This window comes from Hemicordylus capensis, chromosome 4 (genome assembly GCF_027244095.1).
Source record: "Hemicordylus capensis ecotype Gifberg chromosome 4, rHemCap1.1.pri, whole genome shotgun sequence".
Taxonomy (NCBI): Eukaryota; Metazoa; Chordata; class Lepidosauria; order Squamata; family Cordylidae; genus Hemicordylus; species Hemicordylus capensis.
In genome coordinates, this window is record NC_069660.1 from 236,060,407 (window position 1) to 236,084,284 (window position 23,878).

The 23,878-nt window shown below is 42.1% G+C and overlaps 1 protein-coding gene across 3 annotated transcripts in view; it reads right to left on the minus strand.

Annotated features, from left to right (window-relative positions):
• LDLRAD4 (low density lipoprotein receptor class A domain containing 4) overlaps positions 1–23,878 on the minus strand; it is a 452,021-nt gene that overhangs the window by 223,530 nt on the left and 204,613 nt on the right. For all 3 annotated transcript variants that reach the window (XM_053243488.1, XM_053243491.1, XM_053243490.1), the window contains exon 3: positions 13,209–13,349. In XM_053243488.1, coding sequence (XP_053099463.1) covers positions 13,209–13,349 — 141 coding nt within the window. The remainder of the gene's footprint in view (positions 1–13,208; positions 13,350–23,878) is intronic.

Here is a 23,878-nt window from a genome sequence, read left to right on the forward strand (position 1 = left end):
TATTTTAATACTGTGTTTGCAGCTTTCTATTTCCATCAAGGTGTTACTAGGTGCCAGACTCTATTCACAAACTGTGCTAATACTATCTTGTGTCCTTCCATTCTACATTTGATAGGGTGAAAAGGTTGGAAGGGCAATTCAAGAAGTAGAAAGGAATGTGCCAGCTGCAGTTCTGGATACAGCAGAGTATGGAGGGGAACAGGAAGCACAAGTGCTTTATGCTTCCTGTGTCTGCACTCCTGTCATGTCCAAAATGCAATTTTCATGTCTCCGCACAGGAGATAGCCAAACTGACCAAAATAAAAAGAGAAATATGAAAATTGATTTGGGGCGTGACCAAGGAGCAAGTCAGAGTAAATTGTGTAAATCCAGTTTGAACAGTTCTAATTAATTGCAAAGGAAGTGCTCTGAAAGACAGCAGACACTGGAACAATATTTTTCAATAAGTAGACATCAGTATTTTTGTTCCACCCAAGTAAGAAAATGGCCCATTATTGAAAAATAATATTGCTTAATACTGCATAAAGCAGTTACAGCAACAGATATTTGAAATAAATGCTTTTACTTTTGCTGATTTACAGCTGGATTTTGTGTGTATATTTTAATGTGTCCTAACTTTTTACAAGCAAATATTGTTCCAGCGCAGAAAAAGACTGTAATCTACCATCTTTGCCTATTGAACTGAATGAAGGATATTCAAGCAGCATTGCTTGGTGAGTTGTGCCCAGCACACTAACTTTGCTAGTTCCTGGTTGCTGTGTGTCCCACTTTCAAAATGTCATTTAAAAAAAGATGCTTAACAAAAGAACACAGTATGTTCTAGCATCTGCTATGTGATTTTCAAAAAAGGCTTTCTTAAGTGGATCATAGGAGAAAGAGCCATCCTCTCTGTTTTAGGTCTACACACTTTCAGATAACTTTCTGAAATACACAAACTTCGTGCAGGGAGGAAGGGAAACCATGGGTGAATGCTCTCCATTTCATCTTGGTACACTCTCTCAACAGACACTACATCTGCACAAAAATATTTTAATTATTATTATTATTATTTTTTGCTTTCATGTGTCTGCTCAAAAATTCATCAGTTTTTGTCCAAACCATGGACACTAACTACCGCCGAGTTTTAAATTTCCACAAAACTTTGCAGGCCCTGATCTTGCTCACAGGGCACAACTCAAATAAGTTCCAAAACCTGAGAACAATTCCTGAGCTTGTCTGACTAAGCTCCTGGAAGATCCTCAACCAGACTAAGCAAAAGCTTGGGCAAAGTCCCATTATACACTCTGTGCAAGTCCTTTACATACTATGGGACTGGAAACAGGCCTGCTCTAGGCATATCCCAAGCCATGCACAAATCACATGAATGGGAGTGGATGGATTTACAGAGATTATGCTTAAACATTTTCTCAGTTGAGTAGGAAGATTCCCAGGCTTGGTAAGACAACCTTGTTCCTTTGCTCCTAAGTCTTGTGAGTTTCTCAGAGTGCCTTGGGAGTTTCCCAGAATATTCCCTTGTAGGTATATTCAGGGACTACACAGTCCCCCAGCATCATGACCCCCCAAAAGGGCAAGGGGTTCATTGTTAAGATTATGCACCTGTCATCATAATGATGTCACTAAATGAGAAGAAAAGGTGAGACAACACATTTTGATTATGGACTGAACATGTCTCTGTATAATTCTGTGCACAACCCAAATACTGTTTTACTTTTCTCATCTTGTGCTGGTTTTTTCCTTAAGACACCGTGGAAAAGGAGGTGCTCTCTTGTTTTCTTCTGCAAATACCATCCAATAACATTGCTTAGTTGTTGAACTGCAGCACTTCCTATCCAGCAAAGGCAAATGTACTCACACATCCATATAAAGGAAGAATGTACTGATTAATTAGCATCTTATGCTTGTAGGTTTCACCAAAGGGTGCCCTCCTTTGACCTCTACAAAGCTTTAATGAGTCTGTGAATTGTCAGATACCAGCACATCATAATTCAAGCAATACATTCAAGAGGTTCACAATAATTACAAGTGAAAGACAATGTATGTGACAAAACAATCAAAATACATTTAGTGAATTCCTGTGCCTCTTTTGGGATAATCATTCACTATTTCCTTCTCCATAAGTAATTAAAATTAGCAAATAATGTACATGTACACACTCACTCTTCTCAGGCTGCCAGAGCAAATCCTTGGCAGCAGAGAACAGCACACATCTATGAGCTCTCTGCTAGCCTCAGCTGAACACTGGAATGGCTGAAGGGAAGCAGGTGGCCTGCTACTTGCTTCCCTTCAGCTTAGCACAAGTTCCCACAGTGCGCTCGGGGTGGAATGATGGGGGAAATTTGCTCACTTCAATCTGCACGTCAGCTTCATCATGCTGGGTTCATCCCCATGATGGTCCTGAGGACAGAGCAACAGGGAAGCAACTTCACCTCCACTCTTCAATACCAAGCCTGTGGAGTAGAGGGGGTGGGGAAGGGATTTTGAGGAACTCGAGATGCAACAGCAGCCTTACTCGGGGTTATCTTGCCAAGGAAATTCATGTGGAAGGAGAGAGGGCTCCTTCTCCCCACAGAAGATAAGATGATCCTAGGGAGGCTAGCGTTGGGTCCTCAATATCGTTTCATTCCTCTTCCACAAATTCCTAATGGGCATCCTCTCGCATTTATTAAGTCACCTCAAACTGTACATTAACCAAAGCTCTTATGCACGTGTGCTTACACACACACACACACACACACACACACACACTGAAGAAACTTGATCTTAACATATATATTTTTCGAAACATATATAGTAGATAAATTTATCAGAACACACTACCTGTAATGAGTCATAACTGAAACTATTTTGGCTAATCTGTGTGTAATTTGTGTAATGGGAAAACATAGCTTATAGGCAATCACAGGATCTTACCAAGAGGGTTCCTCTACACACACACACACACACACACCCCAACTGTCAGAAATCTCCCCACTGATCCTTGTGTCTTTCATTTTTGCTCTGTGTATTTGTTCTCCTTGGATTTGATCCATCCTTGTCTCTGCTCTGGAATCAAGTCCTGCATTGCTAACTTTCCCAAATCTGATTCTCTCATGCTTCTTCCATCTTCAAGGAATCAAGACCTGCTCCCATAGGTTTCTCTATAACACAACCTTGCTAATTCTACCCCTGACAAAAGGCTTAACTGAGAAGCATTTTTACATCCTAAGAATCAAATATTTTTATTTGATCCACACACCAGGCCATTTCTGAAGTGAGAGGATCACAAATCTTTGGCAGAATTAATAATGACTCAACAAACCATGTAGTTCTGCAATATTATAGTGCTAAGAACAAGACTGGAACTTATATTCCATTAGGCCTCCTGTGCTCTTGGCAGCTATACAACAGACAGAAATTTAACAGATGAAGTTTTCGCTATTGCTGTGGGAAATCATCTACCGACTTGCAGCATGATTAGGAAGTGCACACGGCATGGAATGAGTGCCAAAGCACAGCAGATACTAGCCATCAAAGATTCAGATAATTAAGGAAAAGGCTTCACCTCATGAATTTCTGCCCATCATACAACTGATAAGAGCACAGGAACTCTACAATACTTCACACTACCTAATCTGAATCATGATGTAGGTTAGCTCAATATGGGTCATCGCAGAAACTGCTAAGAAGCTGTACTGGCAATTTCACCTATGCCTGACTAAGGGGAAATACAGTTCCATTCAGTCCTTCCCACTTCTGCAGGATCAGCACATAAAGCACTGCATGGTGCAGCAGGGACATGACTTGACTAGCAAGCCAGAGGTTGCTAGTTTGAATCCCTGCTGGTATGTTTCCCTATATCGGGCAGCAGCAGCAATCTAGGAAGATGCTGAAAGGGATCATTGCATACTGCATGGGAGATGGCAATAGTAAAGCCCTCCTGTATTCTACCAAAGAATAACAGGTATGGCTCTGTGGTCGCCAGGAATTGACACCGACTCGACAGCACACTTTACCTTACCTGCTGCTTAACCCACAAAGATCTATGTAAGGCTGAATCTTTTTCTTCCTAGATTTGCTTTTGCATAGAAATATGACAGTTGCTTTAGTGGAAATAGGGTGGCCACCTGGCTGCCTCAGTGCTACTTAATGGGAAATGTAAATTAAAATGAATAGCATATGCAAATAAGCAACAGCCACGTGCCTCTTATTTCGCCTCTAAAGGGGGAGGGGAATATCTCAATTGGGAATCTGTAATATACAGCATTTTTCCAGAGCTGAATTCTGCAGTCACTCCAGTGCTACTGCTATTGTGTTTGCTTACACTGCATCTGAACTGGCTTGTATCTGTACATACATGTTGCTGCACCTTCCACTCATAACCCAAGCCATGATCCTCACAACTAGCAAATTCATCCAGATTTTTGTATGATTTCCTCAGTTCTATCACTTGTTCACCATTACTGGATTGATCATCTACCTACTTGCAGCATGATTAGGAAGTACACACTGCATGGAATGAGTGCCCAAGCACAGCAGATACTAGCCATCAAAGATTAAGATAATTCAATAGAGAATTATTTTCCTGCTGGTTGTCTTACTTATTAAGTACAGCATTCACACAAAAGCTATGAAGATAGTTGGCTTCAGTCTTATACCACAGAAACCTCAGCTTCACACCACAAAACAAATAAAGTATAGAAGGGTCAATAGTGAACGGAATAAGCCATCCAGACAGTACAAAGAAGCATTTGCAACACGCTTTGCTAAAACAAAAAGCAATCAATTAATGTAAAGAGCAGAGGTTACTAAAGAAGTGTGCTCAAGGTTTGTGAACAAATTATGTAATCTTCTTTCCTCCATTATCACCATCATCTCCCTAGTAACCCACTTAGAATAATCCTGAATCCTTTAGACATGGATCAGTTAAAATCAAGGGTTATCACAGCTCTATCTTTTACTCTCTCCCCCTAAAGCTGAGTAATAGAAGAGCCTCAATTGAAATCACTATTGACCTGTTATCAGTAACAGAGGGCCTTTTCTTTGGCCTGGTGAAGCATAATCTGCATTGATTGTTATCTGATTAGAGGAGAATGCAGCCTGGCTTTCCCCAGTTACTTAAACCAGCATCTCACTGTTTGTCCTTAGAGACCACAGCTTCACTCAGGCAGAGAGTGTCTAGACAGTATTCATGATCCATCTGTCTGGCACAGCCAGGCTGATGGCAAACTCTATTAGAACTGGAATAATTTTTTTCTCTCTCCCTCCCTCCCCTCCTCCCCATCTCTTTTCCCTCTGTGAAGCAGTAATCCGACACTGAAAATTACTATCATTGTTGCAATTCTCAAAATAGCAGTGCCAGACTTTCATTAACATCTATTCTAGACTGTTAAATATTTAATGAAATGAGAGAGTCACTCCTGATGTGGGACAGCCCCTGTACACCTTGGGTGGGGTGGGGTGGGGTGGGGTTGGGGTGGGGACAATTAAAACAAACCTAGAAACGGATTTTATTGATATCACAGAACTATCTCGCTGGGAGTTCTTTCACGTGTTACCATTTTCCTACAAGATATAATCTTGAGTTTACTGTAAGCATGGTACAAATTTCATGAAATGTGGCAAGAGGACATGAGTTCGGCAGCTGCAGAAGGCAGTGGCTGTCTAGTCCACGTACTTGTGGCACAAACACACACTTTAACAAAACCCTGTTTGTTCCACAAATCGGCGTACAAAAAGGATTCATAAAATACTTCCCAGCTCACACATCACTTTCTTAGCCACTGTTACACTAGCCCTCAAGTACATAGTATACACAGTGACAACAACTTGTTCACGTATGACTGCTTCTAATACATACGTATTTGAAATAAATAGGCCCTTTATTATTTTAAGATTTTCCATTCTAACTCTTTGAATACAGTATAGAATTTATGGTGATTTAGATTCATGAAGAAATCCTTGTGGGTAGAGAACATCCATATTCAGAGTTCTTTTCATGATGACTTTTCATGACGACTTTTCATGAACTCCTTAGATCAGCACAAGGGTTAAAAACCTAGACTTCTTAACTACATATCTGCACAGAAGCAATCACCAATGATTTCTGTGGATCCCACTGGTATAGCTAACATCGGGTAAGCCTGTGTTCACCCCCGGCACGGGGCCCCACCTGTGGCGTGTCCAAGGCTTGTACCTCATACACGCAGAGCAGTGGGGCCCACTCACCTTCTGCCACCTCCACTGCCCACAACCCCAACCCACTGAGGCCTCTTCTTGCCCCATATGCCGCCTCCTCCTCCTCTGCCCATGCAGTGTTTGGAAGTGCTTCCAAGCATTGCACGGGCAGGAGGTGAAAAGGCAAAGAGGAGACAGCTGCCAGGGTGAGGAGACGCTTTCCCTTTCTGCCTCCTTTGCCCGTGCCAAGCTTGGAAATGCTTCCAAGCATCATGTGGACAGAAGAAGAGAGGGAAAGAAGAGGAGATGGATCCCTAGAGGATCCTAGGGGCAAATGGACCCATGTTCATGGGACATCCTTGAACTCTGGTAGCTCTGTCCCAGTGGATGTTATAGACAAAAACACGTCAGGATTGTAGTCGTTGTTATATGTGTCACTTAATCTGCTGTAGCAGTGTTACTAAACATGGAGTTAATATCATGCAGGTGGACACACTAGTTCCAATGTTCTGCATAGAGATGTTATTAATTATGCTGTACATTACATTAAAGTGCAAATCCCCATTGAGCCATGAAACTCACTGGGTGACTTTTGGCCAGCCACTTATCTCTCAGCCTAACCTACCTCACAGGGTTTTTGTGAGGATAAACATAACCATATACCCTACACTGCTTTGGGCTCCTTGAAAGAAGAGTGGGATGCAGATGTAAAATGAATGAAAACATTTTATTTTGTACGGCTGGCAAATAAGTAAAACAAAGGCTGATTTAACATTGGCTGGGAAAGGTATTTTTTCCTCACTTCAATTGTTCGTCTAGGCAATAAGCTATTTTAAGTTTGTATATATTTAAATTCGTTAACATTTTAAATGATCAATGTCCTTTTCCTCCTTTGTGAAAGGTTGCAACATTTGCTAGAAACATCTACCTAGCTATACGTCTTTGGCCTTAATAAGTAGTTTGCCTAATCATCTAATTCTAAGAATAATAAAAATTTCAGTGTGTGCTGCTTCAAATGGATGCAGAATATTCCACAGAGGCTATTTTAGTATAAAGTCACACGGCACACCATATGGCCAAATTTTATGGATATATATGAGCAAATCTCTCATTCATCATAGCATTCCTACTGTAAATCAGCAAAGGAACTGATGAGCTCCCAGTACTGCAAGCACACAAATTAACTTTGCACACCTGAGCAGTCCCAATGCAGCAAAGGTGCAAAGATTTCTTGCAGGATTATAGCCTCAGGCTGTGACAGCAAAGAAGAAGAAACATGCAATCTGACTGTGAACTGAATACAATGGAGTTTTATTTCAAATAAAAATCCTTTTGAAGTTTAACATAAAACTTAAAATCCTTTGAGTTTACAACCTATAATTAAGTTTATTTTTTGTACAATATTTTTCAAAGTTACTTGTTTCAACAGAACAGTTTCAAACCTCAATAATCATAGGCAAATTTTATTTTTCCTCTCACCCAGACTCTGCATGCTATGACCTAAAATAGAAAGTAAATGTACATTCCCTACAGTGGACAATTATAAAAAGCAGCTATAAAACTATATTGACATATTTGTTTTCTTTGCTTCAAGCTGTTAAGAACATTGACTATGTTTTTCTTGGCCCTGATTTTATATGGCATTATGGATAGACCATTGCAATTATTTTGAAATAACCAAGCTTTGCCACCAAAAAGCATAATGCAGCAACAGCAATAAGATGTTATGGTGATAAATCTTTACCACTTGGATGTTAAGTAACCCCTCCAAAGGATCAATTGAATGTAAACTACAGAACACTGTATTTATAATATGTCAACACATTAGTGACTGAAAGAGTTTAGTCCATTATTCAGCTCTCCTGACAAGATAAAAATGCTTACCAAGCTGTTGTATCCACAATTGCACTGAACTGATGCTACTGAAGTGCAGTATTTAAAAACATCTGGAGTATATGGAAGGAAAACAAGTGTCCTATGCATATCAGATTCGGCCCAATAAAGGATACATAAATCCTGGACTAGAACTGGAATCCCAGCATCAACTATTTGGTGAGATGGCAAAGTAAAGGAGACTCAAACCAGGCTCTGCCAAACAGCTGAGCAAAGAAAGCATCTGGAACACTCAATGAGGTGATAGGCCATGGCCAGGAAATATTTTAATCCAGTGGTTCCCAAACTGGGAGCCTCCAGATGTTGCTATACTACAACTCTCATCATCCCCAGCAACAATAAATTGTAGCTGGGGCTGATGGGAGTTGTAGTTCAGCAACATCTGGAGGCTCCCAGTTTGGGAACCAATGAGTTAATCACTCCATCTCATGAACCTGTTTGCTCTAATAGTGGACCCAGTCCCTATATTATACATGATTGGGTCAGACCCTAGTATATTTATTTATTTATTTCATTTAGATACCTTTACATATATACCTATATACAGTATAAATAAACAGTTCTGTCACCTCAAGTCTTGCTTGGCACTAAAGAGTTTCCCTATTAAAAGTATTGTAGTTGTCAAACCGTTGTTTATTTCGCTTTGGTATTCAGTACAAAATGGGAAGGGCAAACTTTTCCTTAAAAGGCCAGTGGGCCTTTTATCAGTTTTAGGACCACACTAGATGACCAATCTTGCCACCTTCTGGAGCCAGCCCAGTCAAATGTTGACAGGTTTGATACAAAAGTCCATCACATCTTAACTGTTCTTCAAGTCTCAGGCCTATATCCAAGTTTTTCTTATCTCAGTTTTTCTTATCTCAGGCAATCAGATACTTCCTAAAATGCTGGCTAGCCAACTAGGCTTCATAGAGCCCTCATCTTTTATGATGTAACCACTGAACTCATTGAATAAGTGGACTCATTACCAATCTAAATAGTCTGTTGACTCAGAACAACTGGTGATACCACCAGACTAGTCACACAATATATTTAACATGAACCAGAAGGTAGGACTTGCAAATCACGGAACACAACAATGTATATCAATTGCTGATATGATGCCAGTGTTTAGGGGTATGCCTGACCTGTTCAATCCCGAATCAGTTTGTGGACTGCAGACAGTCCAGGCTGCGACTGAACCGAGCCGAGCCTGGTCCATTGCAGACCGATTCGGGATAAAGGAGTTTATTTTATTTTATTTTATTTTATTTTATTTATTTTATTCATTCAATTTCTAAACCGCCCTTCTAAAGTTATGCTTGTAAAGGGGAATCCAGGGTGAATTCCCCCTTAGAAGCAAAGGGGTGTGAGAATCCTTGGAGAGTCAAAGTAGATTCTTACTGGCCCACCAGCGGCCACTGATGCCCCTCGAACCCAACACCCGCTACAGCCCAAGCATGTGACGCTCCCTCCAGCAACCTGCCCATGCTGCAGTGGCATGGTTCTGGCCTCTGTGCATGTGCGGAGGCCAGAACCGCACTGCTATTGTGTGGGCAAGTTGCTGGAAGGAGCGCCATGCATTTGGATTGTGCTAGGGGGACTTTGAGGGGTGGCAGCAGCCACTGGGCCAGTATGAACCTTAATCTTCTTTTAAAGGTGCCTTCTCACTATAAACACACCCAGCTGCCCTTTAGAAAACATTTCAAGGATCACCCCACCCCGTTGCTTGTAAAGGGGAATCCTCACTGGATTCCTTTTTGGGCTGTTTTCAATATTATTGAGCATAGTATCCTTCTGGAGCATCCGAGGGAGTTGGGAGTGGGAGGCACTGCTTTCCAGTGCTTCTGCTCCTATCTCTTGGGCAAATTCCAGATGGTATCCCTTGGAGACTGTTGCAATTTGAAATCTGAACTTGCATGCAGAAGGTTTCAAGTTCCCTCCCTGGCATCTCTGAGATAAAGCTGAGAAGGACTCCTGCCTATAACCTTAGGGAAGCTGCTGCCGGCTGCATAGACAATACTGAACTAGAGGGATCAATGGTCTGACTCAGTATAAGGCTGCTTCCTATGTTCCTATGTCTATGGTGTCCCTTGGGGCTTCATGTTGTCTCCAATGCTTTATAACATCTAAATGAAATCACTGGGAGAGATCATCAGAAGATCAGCTGCAGAGTGTTATCACCCAAATCTATTTCTCCATATCAACATCATCAGGAGAAGGAATAACCTTCCTAAATGCCTGCCTGGAGGTGGTGATGGACTGAATGAGGGATACCAAACTGTGACTGAATCCAGATAAGATGGAGATATTTATTGTGCAGAGTTGGCACACAGAAGATGATTTTGATCTGCCAGTTCTAGATGGGGTCACATTTCCCCCAGAAGGAACAGGTACGCAGTCTGTGGGTGCATCTGGATCCTAACCTCTCCCTGCTGTCCCAGTTTGAGGTGGTGGCCAGAGGTGCTTTCTATCAGCTGAGGCTGATACGCCAGCTGTGTTCATTGCTTGAGATAAGCTACCTCAGAACACTGTACATACTGTATGCTAGTAACCTCCTGACTTGATTACTGCAGTGTGCTCTATGTGGGACTGCCTTTGTACGTAGTCCAGAAACTGCAGTTGGTTTCTGCAGAATGTGGCAGCCAGATTGGTTCCTAGGTCATCTTAGAGAGACCACATTACACCTATACTAAAAGAGCTACACTGGGTGCCAATATGTTTCTGGAAAAAATATAAGGTGCTGGTTATAATCTATAAAGCCCTAAATGGCTTAGGTCCTAGGTATTTAACAGAATGTTTTCTTTTCCATGAGCCCCACTGCCCATTGAGATCATCCAGAAAGGTTAGTCTGCAGTTGCCACCAACTCATCTGGTGGATAAGGAGAGGACGGGCCTTTTCTGTTGCCGCTCCAATACTCAGTGCTTCCTGCTGAAATAGAAGCATCCCCACCTCTGAGAATTCTTTAAAAGTCCCTAACAACTAATTTTTTCACCCAAACTTTTTAATTTGGCTGTGGTTTTACATTGTTTTAAGGTTTTCATTTTAATTTGTTGTATGTTGTTGTAAACTGACCAGAGACAGAAGTTTGGGGCAGTCTTCAAATTTGGAAAAATTAATTAATTAAATAAATAGACACAAGCATAACCCCTTAAACCACTGCACTAGTTCCGTCAAACAGACTGGACCAGTAGGCCAGTTTGAGCAAACCGTTTCACAGATCAGCAGTTTGGTTCCAATTCAGTCCGAATTCAAATTGATCTGCAAATTTTGGTTCATGCACAGCCCTACCAGTGCTGCATATATGACACAAATATTAAGGAGCTGCAGGAGTTAATATTAGTTGCTTTGCTATATGAAAATTGATGAACAAACTCCCCCAAATCCACAAATTCATGCTGGAAGCATACAGGTTCCTTTAAATCAACAACTAGCTTATATTCTATCCTACAAGCATATTATTTGATTGTCACATCATAACTAAATATTACTGAATAGCATGAAGAAAAGGGCTAATTTTATACTGTCAGCAATGCCACAGTGTTAAGAAGTGTGTACTAGTTCCTATATGCCTCTGAGTTTTAGAAGCTTGATTTGAAAAGAACATGGTTCTGAATTATAGCCAAATATTTTTTAATTCTTATTCAGAAGTGCACTAAGGCAGGTGTCAAAAATACATACTAGTTACCCAGTCAGCTGGGATATTATCTATTGTTCAATTTTCAGACAATCCTTCCCAGAAGCAATTTAAAGCATTTTCAGTGAATACTTAACTGAACAAAAAACATTCAATATCTCTAAACAAAACACACTGCTTCCTCCATTTTTAAAGGAACAGCTTTCTCTCCCTATGGCAAACAACACAAAAGGCTAGCCTAACACCACTTTATCACTGCATCAGGAACCTTCCATGTGCTGGCTCCCTTCACTGTGGCCATTAGTGTATAGAGCAACTTGTCATACAGAACCTCCCAATCATTTCTATCAATGGCTACTAGTCTGGTGGCTATAGGCTACCTCCAGCCTCAGAGGCAAGATGCCTCCAAATACCAGTTGCAGGGGAGCAAAAGAGAGGGCATGCCCACACCTCTTGCTGTGTGGACTTCCCAGAGACATCTAGTGGTTCACTGTGTGAAACAGGATGCAGGACTAGATAGGCCTTGGGCCTGATCCAGCAGGGCTGTTTTTGTGCCAAATATTCCTGGAAGAGTCCATCATTTGAATGGAAGCAGTGCAAATGGTCCCAAGGTTCTCCTGCTCTAGACATTAACAGCCACATTGCAGAAGCTTTCTGCCACAGGGGTAAGTTGCCATGTAGACCAACTGTATTTTCCTAGCTGCAGACAAATTAGCTAATTAAATTCTAAATCACTGATGCAAAATATTTTTTAAAATACTTTGGCTAGCACTGTGATTAATCCATTACAATTAATTTTTGCTAATCCACATACAAGAATGCAAGATATAGCTGCATAGTACTTATTTAGGGGATCAGATGAGTCAATTCCTGCAAAAAATGTCTGTTGGAGATTCTGGCGACATCTTGAGTAATGAAGCACACACATTAATAGGGTCTGTGAGGATGCAGCAGGAGCCCTTGCACAATCCCTCCAGTCCTCTTGTGCTGTTACGCCAGAGTGCTAATATTCCAAGCACTGTTAGCATTCCAAGTACTACATGTGCTCTGTAAGAGCTTATGGAGTGCAGGCAGTGCTCAGAAATATTAGGAAAGTTGTGTGAGGGCTTCCACTGCACCCCCACAGACCCTATTAATGCACATGCTTTGTTAGTCAGGATGTCAGCCTCTGTGTACACTGGTCCTCTACCAGTTCACATAAGTATATGGTCAAGGATTATGGAAGCAGCACAAACCGGACAGAGTTCAAAATCCTTTTTGTCTATCTGCTTTTTAGAGGACCATTTCTCACACTTCTGGGTCACTGATAAAGCACAATGTTGTCTTAGAAATGCAGCCTAAGAAACATCCAGCATCAAAGAAAGCACATTATAAGAGAAAGCAAGTGACAAGAAACTACTATGATTTTATTTTTCACTAATAGTGATAGTAGAAAAGAGGGGGGAAATCTTGCTTATTTCATTCAAATACTTTTCCTAAAACAACCTGAAATAGAAAAAAACTCAAAGCAAATTTCTGAACTGGCAGGCAGGGCCAAGTACTTACAGCTGAAGATGCTTGGCGGTGGATGCTCTGTTACAAGCAGGCAATTCTCTTCATCACTGTTATCCCCACAATCATTTTGTTGGTTACAGACCAGCGAGCCAAGATACAAGCATTTACCACTGGTGCAGGTGAATTTGCACTCTGAAAAGTACAACAAAAGAAAAGGTGGATAGATTCTATTTGCTGTTTCATTAAATTATGGCACTGCAACAGTCACAACTGTTAAAAACTAATAAACTGCATTCAATTCCGTACACAGATTTCTTTTTCTGATTTGTTTCCTGGATTATAGATTGTAATAAATTTAATAATCAGAACTAAGGTAAAGTTGTGCCACCGAGTTGGTCTCGACTCCTGGAGACCACAGAGCCATGTGGTTTTCTTTGGTAGAATGCAGGAGGGGATTGGCTACTGAAAATGTAAACTGCACAAGAAATTTCAAAATTGCAATATACACCATAAATTAGTTAGGCACTTTATATTTTGAAATGGCCAGATTCCAATAAATTTGTGATGGATACATTACTGTTCTTTATGTTGCTGTCACATAATGATCACAAATCATGCAAAACACCTGAACCTTTTCTACAGCCCCTCAGTTTTCATGTGCTAAGGGGTTTTGTTTAATTTAATTTTTTGTAAATCCACAATTCTTCACCAAGTCACATGTGTAAGTCCCACTTACTTCATTGGATGTATGGATCTATGTAGCAGGCACAAAATTATAGTCAAGGTACCAATTCATACAGTCAATTTACTTGAACACGCAATTTTTCAAGTTATAAATTACAACAGTCACCCATGATTGTTTGATTCTGTAAGCATATCAGAATACATTCATTATCAGAGATGGCTCTCTCTTTCATTGATTTCCAGCCTTCTTTCTCTTGCCTGAGAATAAGCTAATGGTATAAAAATTACACATATTAGTAGACCTGCCATGATCATTACTGTTTATCTCACACATGAACTAGCCATATGTCTCCAAGCTAAATTTCCGTGGAGCAAGTGTGTACAACATAATGATCCGATTCAGAAAAAGCTGATTGTGCTTAAGTTCTATTGAAAACCAACAGATACATTTATATTATATTATTATTATTATTATTATTATACATTTATATCCCACTCTTCCTCCAAGGAGCCCAGAGCGATGTACTACATACTTCAGTTTCTCTTTCACAACAACCCTGTGAAGTAGGTTAGGCTGAGAGAGAAGTGACTGGCCCAGAGTCACCCAGCTAGTTTCATGGTTGAATGGGGATTTGAACTCAGGTCTCCCCGGTCCTAGTCCAGCACTCTAACCACTACACCACGCTGGCTCTCAATTTTATTCACATTTATTTTATTCACATTTATTGCAACTAACTTAAGTGCAGTTACCTTTCTCGGGATCAGAGTTGCAGTCTCAAATTTAATTAAAAAGTCAGTCATCTGGTTTACATAGTTGCTAAGTTGGAAAATGTGATGAGAAAACATTCATAAACAAATAGGTTTAAATAAGTGTTGTTTCATTGACTCCAATAGAGTCCTACACATGCATGGAATTCCTATTGCTACAAACAGTTCATGGCGCTCCATAAGGAAGTACTCAGCAAAGAGGCTGTCACTTATGCCAGGGGCGGAGCCACCATTGGGCCAACGGGTTCAAAGAACCTGGGCTGTGCCCAATCAGGGGCAGTGCCTCGTGCCCCCGACACACACCCCCGCACACGTCTGACGTCAGACGCAGGGGTGCTGATTTAGCTCCCGAGGAGGGGCCGCACAGGAGTTAAATAGCCAGCGCTGCGAACGCAGCACCAGCCTAGGACCAGCCCGTAAAGGGGGGAACAATTGGAGGTATTGAGAGATACCACAACGCACGTCTCAAAAAGTTAGTTGGGGGGGGGGCTGGACCTCCCCACAAACTAAAACCACCCTGAAGAATCAGAGCACACATACACTTTGCAGCCACCAAATGCTCTAAAGATTCCAAAAGAAAGTTCTCCTCCTGTCAATCTACAGGGCACAGTCAACAACCCTGGAAGTTTGTGGAGAGGAGGGTAAGAGAAAGAATTCAGAGAAGGCTGTGAAGGAGGGAGGGATTAAGGGGAACCACTGACCGTTGGTAAAAGTTGCTGTTAACAGTTACACAAGACACAGGCTATATAAAGAAAAAGAGGGGAGAAAACGCCAAACACAAAAACAAAAGAAGAATATCCTCAAAACAAAACAAAACAAAAACCTCAGCAAAAAGAAGAAGAAAAATGCATTAAGGTTGTTCACACAACCATAACAGGGGCAAGCAGGCAGGCAGGCAGGGTTGAACCTACCATACCCCCAGACAAGCAAGGAGTTCCTCTACAGAGCGCTGGAGCACACCCACACAATCACTGCTGCTTCGGGCAGTACAGATCACTGGAAGCTGAATCCTGGCCTCCAGGAATCCCATTAACAGATTCCTCGGTGAGTGAGGCATTCTAGGTTCCCAACTCTATGTGCACACAGATGCACAGTCCCGAACCTGGGGTTGAGAGCATGCTTGCACCCTCTAACCCCAGTTAAAGGCCGGGGTTAAAAGTCAGGCTAGCGAGGGTGGAAGCAACAGGATCGGGAGTGAGCCTGGAGCTCCACATGAGCAGCCCAACTCAGGCTGGGCTGCCCAAACTTAGGTTGGGCTGTTCGTGTGAATAGCCTTATTGTGAAACAAAATATAACATACCTAACAAGGAAACAAACAAAAACCTTTCAAACAAGATCCTCCCAACCTCTCCCATACATCTCAATCTTCCTGCTGCCCATCAAAAGCCCTATTCTGTCCCCTCCTCACCAATATGATATTTCAAATCTGATGCAACATTTTTGTCACAGGGTCCCCTTGCAATACATAATTACTCAAATATGCAAAAAGCTGCAGTCTTTCTTCTGAAGATACATTCATGAATTTGGGGGAGTCTGGTGTTAGAAATCCTGTAACTTTATTTGAAGATGACTCTGGGCAAGAGCTGTCTGCTTCTATGTCTGCTTGGAACACTGCCAGCTTTGGACACGACATAATAATCATTAGCTACCGTCCCTGCATTTAAAAAAGGCATTAAAGCTGCAAAATGTCTCAGCATTGATACTGTAATCTGCAAGAATACATCCAGGCCCATAAAATTATCCCTCTGCCCACCTTTCTTAACTGCCAGATGGAGATTAACACACTGGAGGACTGCCACAGCCGAACAGTCACTGTTTCACCCTATGTGCTCAGTTCCCAAATGTCAGTATTGCCAAGCTGCTGAATACACTTCCAAAGCTTCCTTAGGTTGGCATGAAGGATTAGCTCAATTGGTTCTAGATTTTTACTTTCTTACTGTATTATTACCTCAGATTAAATTAAGTTGGCTTTTCGTAAGAGAGTTTGCTCTTCATTTGCAAGGGTCCAAATGGATTGGCTTCACTAATAGTCCCAAGGAGTAATATAGCACTTTAAGGCTGTAATCCTGCATAGTATTATGACAGGCACTGCTCTGTAAGCAGGATTCAGCACCGGAGTGAAATAAACTGTCATCAAATTCAGAGCCATGCTAGCCTTCAAAACATCCCTTTAACTCAGCTATTACGACGACTGTGTTACAGTTGCAGAACTGAAGATGAGAGATGGCTATCCAGGGAGTCTACTGCTCAATTAAATTCTCCCACCTCTAAGACCACAATATTCTCCACAATAAACACACACACACACAAAAGACCTTTGTAAAGGGTGCCCTTTCTCTTTTAAACCCATGGGGACCTATAAACCCCGTTTAAACTAGGATATGTGCACACTGTAGCCCAAAGATAGCAAGTAAAAAGTCAGTAGTGGCTCAAGTGACATTTTAAGTTTGCCATTTTGCATTCCAACATTATTTCATGTGTACATATGAAGCTTGCTTCTCACTCAGACTATTTGTTAACTGACTCACAGTGGAACATACATAGAAACATAGGAAGTTGCCATATGGATGGCCCATCTAGCTCAGTATTGTCTACCCAGACTGGCAGTGACTTCTCCAAGGTTGCAGGCAGGAATCTCTCTCAGCCCTGTCTTGGAGATGCCAGGGAGGGAACTTGGAACCTTCTGCTCTTCCCAGAGCAGCTCCATCTCCTAAGGGGAATATCTTACAGTGCTCACACATCAAGTCTCCCTTTCATATGCAACCAGGGTGGAACCTAAGGGGACAAGTCATGCTTGCTAACACAGGACCAGCTCTCCAGAACTTCACACAGGGGTCTTTCTCAACCTTGGCCTGGAGATTAAGGTTTCCATACACTAGTATAGGGGTTCCCAACCATTTTTAACAAGTGTACCCCTTCTGTCACAAACTCAGGCACCCCATACAGACTGTGTGTGCATGGCACGCACATGCACAAACTTAAATGTTAAAGTTATGAGACAGGCTAGCTACTCCAGTCACTGGCTTACATCCAGACTAAGTTACCACCACTGAAATTAATGGGACAGGTTTGACTCATTAATTTCAGTGGAAGTACTCAGTGCTTTCTGCAGTCCGTACGTCAGGGTGAGGGGAGAGCTACACTGAGCTTCAGTACATAGCTAGCCAATCATGAGCAGAGGATAAGGGTCTTCATCCTCCTCCCTACCCCTCTGCAGCAAACACATAACTGAGGTCATGTCGGCTTCAAGACAACAATCCTCAGATGGAGGACAAACAATGCCACAGCAACGTGGGGAGACATGATGAAGTACACCCTGGGAGTCATTCAAGTAGCCCCAGTAGCCCCTGTTGAGCAAACTTGAACTTGTACTTCAAAATATTCTGTTAGAAGTGCCACTACCATTTAGTGTAGACCAGGGTTCTTTACCTTGGGCCCCCAGATGTTTTTGGACTACAACTTCCATCATCCTCAGCCACAAAGGCCATGTCTGGGGATGATGGGAGTTGTAGTCCAACAACATCTGGGGGCCCAAGGTTAAGAGACCTGGTGTAGACAATACTGAGTTAGATGGACCAATGGTCTGACAGGGTGTAAGGCAGCTTCCTATATTCCTATGGCTGTACTCTCTGCTCTTCCCACAGGAACTCAGGGACACTTTTCCCCTGCATTCTGAAACCCTTGCTGGCTGGGATCTTAACACAGAGAGAGAAATGTCCTTCAGACATTTTTTTAAAAAAGGATGAAACACTGCATCCACGTACAGCGTCCTTTATTTATGCTTTATATACTCTCGTCCTAACTCGTTCAAATTTAGACCACTTCCTCCACAGTAAAGCCTCATTATTTCAAAAAGCTCCTGTATCAGCTCCTCACGAGCAGCCTAACCCAGACTAGAGCAGCCCAGCCTGGGTTAGGCTGCTCATTTGGAGAGCCGGGATCTGCACAGATCCTAGCACTCCTACCCAGCCTAACCTCACTCCTCAGCCCAGCTCTTATCTGAGGTTAGCTGCCGGGATCGTGTGTCTCCTCAGGCTGCACGTATTCAGAGGAGACACAGAGACAGGCACCTAGAGCGCCCATCTGACAGAGGACTCCCCCAATGGCCTGCACTCTGCACACAGTGCATCGTGGGATTCCTGGAGGTCATCCCAGCCTCTGGATATCCAGGCTGTTTGGCGCAGCATGAATCGTCGGGAGCACACTCTGCACTCCCAGCAACATTCACTTCATTGTCTGGTGGGAAGGTGAGTTGGGCCCGGCCTTCTCCTGTGCCCACCCACCCCCACCCTCCACCCCCACCTACGTGAATGGCCTCCGTGTGGTTCAGTGCAATTTAGGTAGCCTGTCTGTATGCAAGACTGTAGCAGAAATTATAGAGTTTATATAAGATTTTTAAAATGGCACCTTGAACTTTGCCCAGAAGACAGCATAGATTCTGTTGTAATATTCACACAGTGGCCCAGTCTTATTAGGAAGCAATCCACTGCATCCTGCACAAGGTCCAGCATTCAGACAAATACAGGGAAATACATTTTAAGATGTAAAAGATTTAAATTTTTTAAATATAAAAAGTAGGCTTTAGATAACAAGTACTGAGAAATCTGTGGCCAAAGAATTTGATATAAATGTACCTTGATCATTGTAGTTATAATCATTACATGTTGAACTGTGAAATGCAACGCCATCATCATTTCCAATGCTTATTTTACACATGCTGTGTCTGCTCACCCATATACAATCCCATCCCATTATATTACGCTTAATGCTTTCAGACTTCCTTTTCAGTTGACTTCATAATATAAACAGCACTACCATTATTTTGTCACCCTGTTCAACAGAAAGCACTTTTCAGGTAAATGCTGCCTATTTTTAAAAGTGAGTTTCACCACAGGCAAAACTCCAAATACTTTTCAAAAAGTGGTATTTCAGGCTTATATTAATTTGTGTCGGTATTTTGATTGATAGATTTATTGATTGATTAAGTGCTGTCAAGTCGGTGTTGACTCTTAGCGACCACATAGATAGATTCTCTCCAGGATGAGCTGTCTTCAACTTGACCTTTAAGGTCTTTCAGTGGTGCACTCATTGCTGTTGTAATCGAGTCCATCCACCTTGCTGCTGGTCATCCTCTTCTTCTCTTTCCTTCCACTTTTCCCAGCATTATGAATTTCTCAAGGGAGCTGGGTCCTCGCATAATGTGTCTGAAGTATGATAGTTTGAGCCTGGTCATTTGTGCCTCGAGTGAAAATTCTGGATTGATTTGTTCTATGATACCTTCGTTTTCCTGGCTGTCTATAGTATCCTCAAAAGTCTTCTCCAGCACCAAAGTTCAAAAGCGTCAATGCTTTTTCTATCTTGCTTCTTCCAAGTCCAGCTTTCTCATCCATAGAGTGTCATGGGGAAAACCATTGTCCGAACAATTCTAATCTCTGTAGGTGTAGACACGTCACGGCATCTAAAAATATCCTTTCCAAAGCCTTCACTGCAACCCTACCAAGTGCTAGTCTGCGGCGTATTTCTTGACTGCTGGATCCTTTACTGTTGATGGTCAACAGGCAGAAGCTAAAAGGCAGAAGCTATCTACCACTTCAGTGTCTTCAATGTCAATTCTGAGGCTGGTTGCTGTACCCATTGTCATTAGTTTAGTCTTCTTTACAGTATTTTACAATACACTTTACAGTGTCCATATTTAGCAGCACTGAAATGCTAGAATGACCATGAAGCTATTCATACACGGACCAAAAACCAGGCTAAGGAAGCCCAGCCTGATTTTCAGTGCATGTGTGTACCGCCAGGATTGGCTCAGATCTCGGCAGTGTCTCGGTGGCAAATCCGCCTAGGCAGCCACCCTCCAAAACAAGGTTAGATGAGCAAGTGCTTCTGTGATCACTTGTCAGGGCTGCCAGACTGAGGAAATCCCAGGCAGCTTCAGGGAAGGTAGGGGGGGATTCCCATAATGCACCATGCATTTGCACGGTGCATTATTTTATCTATCTATCATATTTCTATACCGTCTGATATTTACATCTTTTATTGGAGCTCCGGGGGTGGGGTGACGTGTCCCAGCACCCTGGCCCTCTGAGCTACCGGCAGCAGCCTGTAGTTGTCTGGGTGGGCGACCCCACCCACCGAAGAGGACACCATCGATCATCTGCAAGGAGGTAAGCTCTTTAAGGCTTCCTCCCTGCTAACCCTCTGGCCCTTTCTCACTGCTCGTGAGAAAGGATTCCATGTTTCATTCAATATAAAAGGCACCATGTCTGCATATTACATGTTGTATGTCTGATTCAGTTGCCTCCCATGAGATAAACACAAGTGTGCAAGCATGCACAGGATGCAACCTGGCCAAAGGTTTGTCAGTACAACTACATAAAGACCAAATGAGGTCATCTACAGTTCTTGTAACAGAGGAAGTCAGTAAGGAATGAATGCTCATTCTTTGTTTATAATGTAGCTGGAACAAACCCCTTGATTTATTATGGTCTTCCAAATGTTAGAAGAACCCACATGAGCCCGGGCATGTTCCCAGCTCTCCGTGCTTGAAGTCTTGCAATCCTGTGTTCAGGCATCCAGTGTGCTGCTTGCTCAGACGCAACAACAGCTGCCTTCTTGAGTGGTGGACTGTGCCCTCCTACATTCCCCCTTCAATCATAGCACTTCACTATGTTTTCCTTGCTGGGGGACATTATGGAATGCTATCACTACTGTTTTTGCAACCCTCTTCAAGTCTTCTGGTCTTAATCAGCCTGGCACTGGGAAACATAACATTATTTCCCACTTATTAAAGGTGGTGGGGGTGGGGAGACTGTACTGCATTTTCCAGGGACAAGCTTGGTAACTGCACATGACAGTGACCAAGCTGGTCACTCTCTCTCTCTCTCTCTCTCTCTCTCTCTCTCTCTCTCTCTGTCTTAATGCCATGATAGTGCAGTGCTGCATTTTCGCTACCAAGAAAGCTTGTACACAATGGCGGGGATGGAGGCAAGAGGGCTTGAAGGGCAATTGTTCACTCATGGCTTCATTTAGGGTCTTAGGCAATGCTCATTTTGTGCTAATTTTAAAAATGGTACACATCTCTATTTTTGACTGAGCTTTCAGAACAAAGAGCACAAAACCAGGGTCCTTGGAGCTAATATTTTTCCTTATTTTTTAAAAAAAGTCCGATATAATTCTTTCAAATCTCATGTTTTTAAAACTTTGCAGATTTGCAATGGGTTTATTCGTTTTTATTTATCTGCAGCCTTTGCACAAGGAATGTTGGAGTGTTCTTTATCTGTCTACATGGACACCACCACTACTACCCCAAGGCTCTTTTCATGGCAGAATCCCCCAAATACTAGACATTTAACAGAAAATGAAAAATTGGTTTTTTAAAAAATGTGTCTAATTTGAAAATGTCAGCAAAGAGGGAGCCATGTTAACAAGATCCATGTATATGCTAACTTCATTGAGCACCTTTTTCAAATAATGCTGAGTCACCTTTTCCCATTTAAATGTAGCCATTTAAGAATAAGAATGCTGCAGAATCAGTGAACTTGGCCAACTGCCACGCTGATAAATATAATACTAATTGCATGCAAATAAAGAATGCCAATTGGCTGCAGCTCTTTGGTTCCTACATTTCCAATCTGGTCCTCAGTGCTGAAAGAGTTGTATTTCAGACTAGGAAGAATGTTAAATAAGAAAATCTCTTTGCATAGTCAATGTCAGCAGTAATTTAGGTATGAGGAGCTATGTTTCACTGAAGACTATAGAAATATAACTATGTTATATTTGTGAAAAACTGTTCAAATTCGGATAAACATCTGGGTTACATTATTTTAAATATTATCAAATTAACATATTCTAAATGGGAAGTAAATCACAGATATAAGGCAGGGAACATGTTGATTTGAGCAGAAAAACTTGCTGCAAGAGACGGCAAGCTGCCATTAAAAACAAGGCAGATGGATAATAAACGGAGCATTAACTACAACAGCAACAAAAAGTAAAGAGATTCAACTTGAGATTGAGTTCTGTGTCCCAAAAGCCTAATGTTTGTGTCAAGTTAACATTTCTATCAGGAAGGTGCATCTGATTGCTGGGTGCAGCAGGCTAATATTTAAGAAATAATTAGGAAAACTGGATTTCTTGAGGCAAGATGCTAAAATATTCCTGTCGCCCCTTTCTTCCCCACCCACCGAGGGAGGTAGTTCCAGGTCAAAAGGCCCAGGGTGTGGGGTGAGGATTGTTCATGAAGGCACACTCACAGTATGTGTAAGTTTACTGTGGGGGGTTATTGCTTTACACCAGGGCTGCTCATCTTTGGCCCTCCTGCAGATGTTGGCCTACAGCTCCCATAATCCCCGGCTATTGTCCAGTGTGGCTGGGGATTATGGGAGTTGTAGTCCAAAAACAGCTTGGGGGGCGAGTTGAGCAGGTCTGCTTTACACACCTGAAGCCACATGGGCAGTGGTTATTTCACCCAAACCTGCAGCCAATCCAGGGGACATCTCTTCCACTAAGGTGGCTATCTTGTCAATGGATCAAGTTACTGGTTCCATTACTGGTTCTCAGCCAAGATCAAGGCTTTTCCTGCAGCCTCATGGTCTTACAAAGAATGTCAATGGTCCTGCTGTCCAATGAAGTTGCTGTATCTGGCACCTTTCAAGCAATGGGCTATGGTTTGCTGAAACAAGCATCGTTCATTCTCCTCCTCCTCTCTCATGGCCAGCTGCTACAACAGCATCCTGTTATCTAAGTAGATTGAGGAGGTGGAACCTCAGCCAAGTTCCACCCACAAGACCCAGTGCGGGACACTTGGGGCTGAATTCTCTAGTCAGGTGTTGTCCACTAAGCATCAACAGCAGTCTCCCTCAGATGCCAGCTGATGACTTATCATCTCAATTCTTCTTTGTCCCAAGGGAGCCCCCTATTCCAGCTGCCTGGGGTCCACAATTCCACTCACACATGAAATTGTTTTTTCAGAATCTGATCCTGTTACATTTAGCCAAGAGATCAATGGGACTTTCTAATGTTTTAGGATTGCAGCTTGACCTTATTCCTCCTATTATCTATTTTCTATAAATTATTTTATTTAAATACCCATCCTGGAGATTCTACAGCTTAAGAAGACCCAGTATACTTTATTTACTTGTCTACTACTATATTCTTTTCCTACATGCCCACTAATGATAAACCTTTTGGAAAGTATCGTTAATCATATAGGTGTGTTTAATGCTGCTTTTAACGGTGATTGTGGTTCCAGATTCAGACTCTTCCTATCA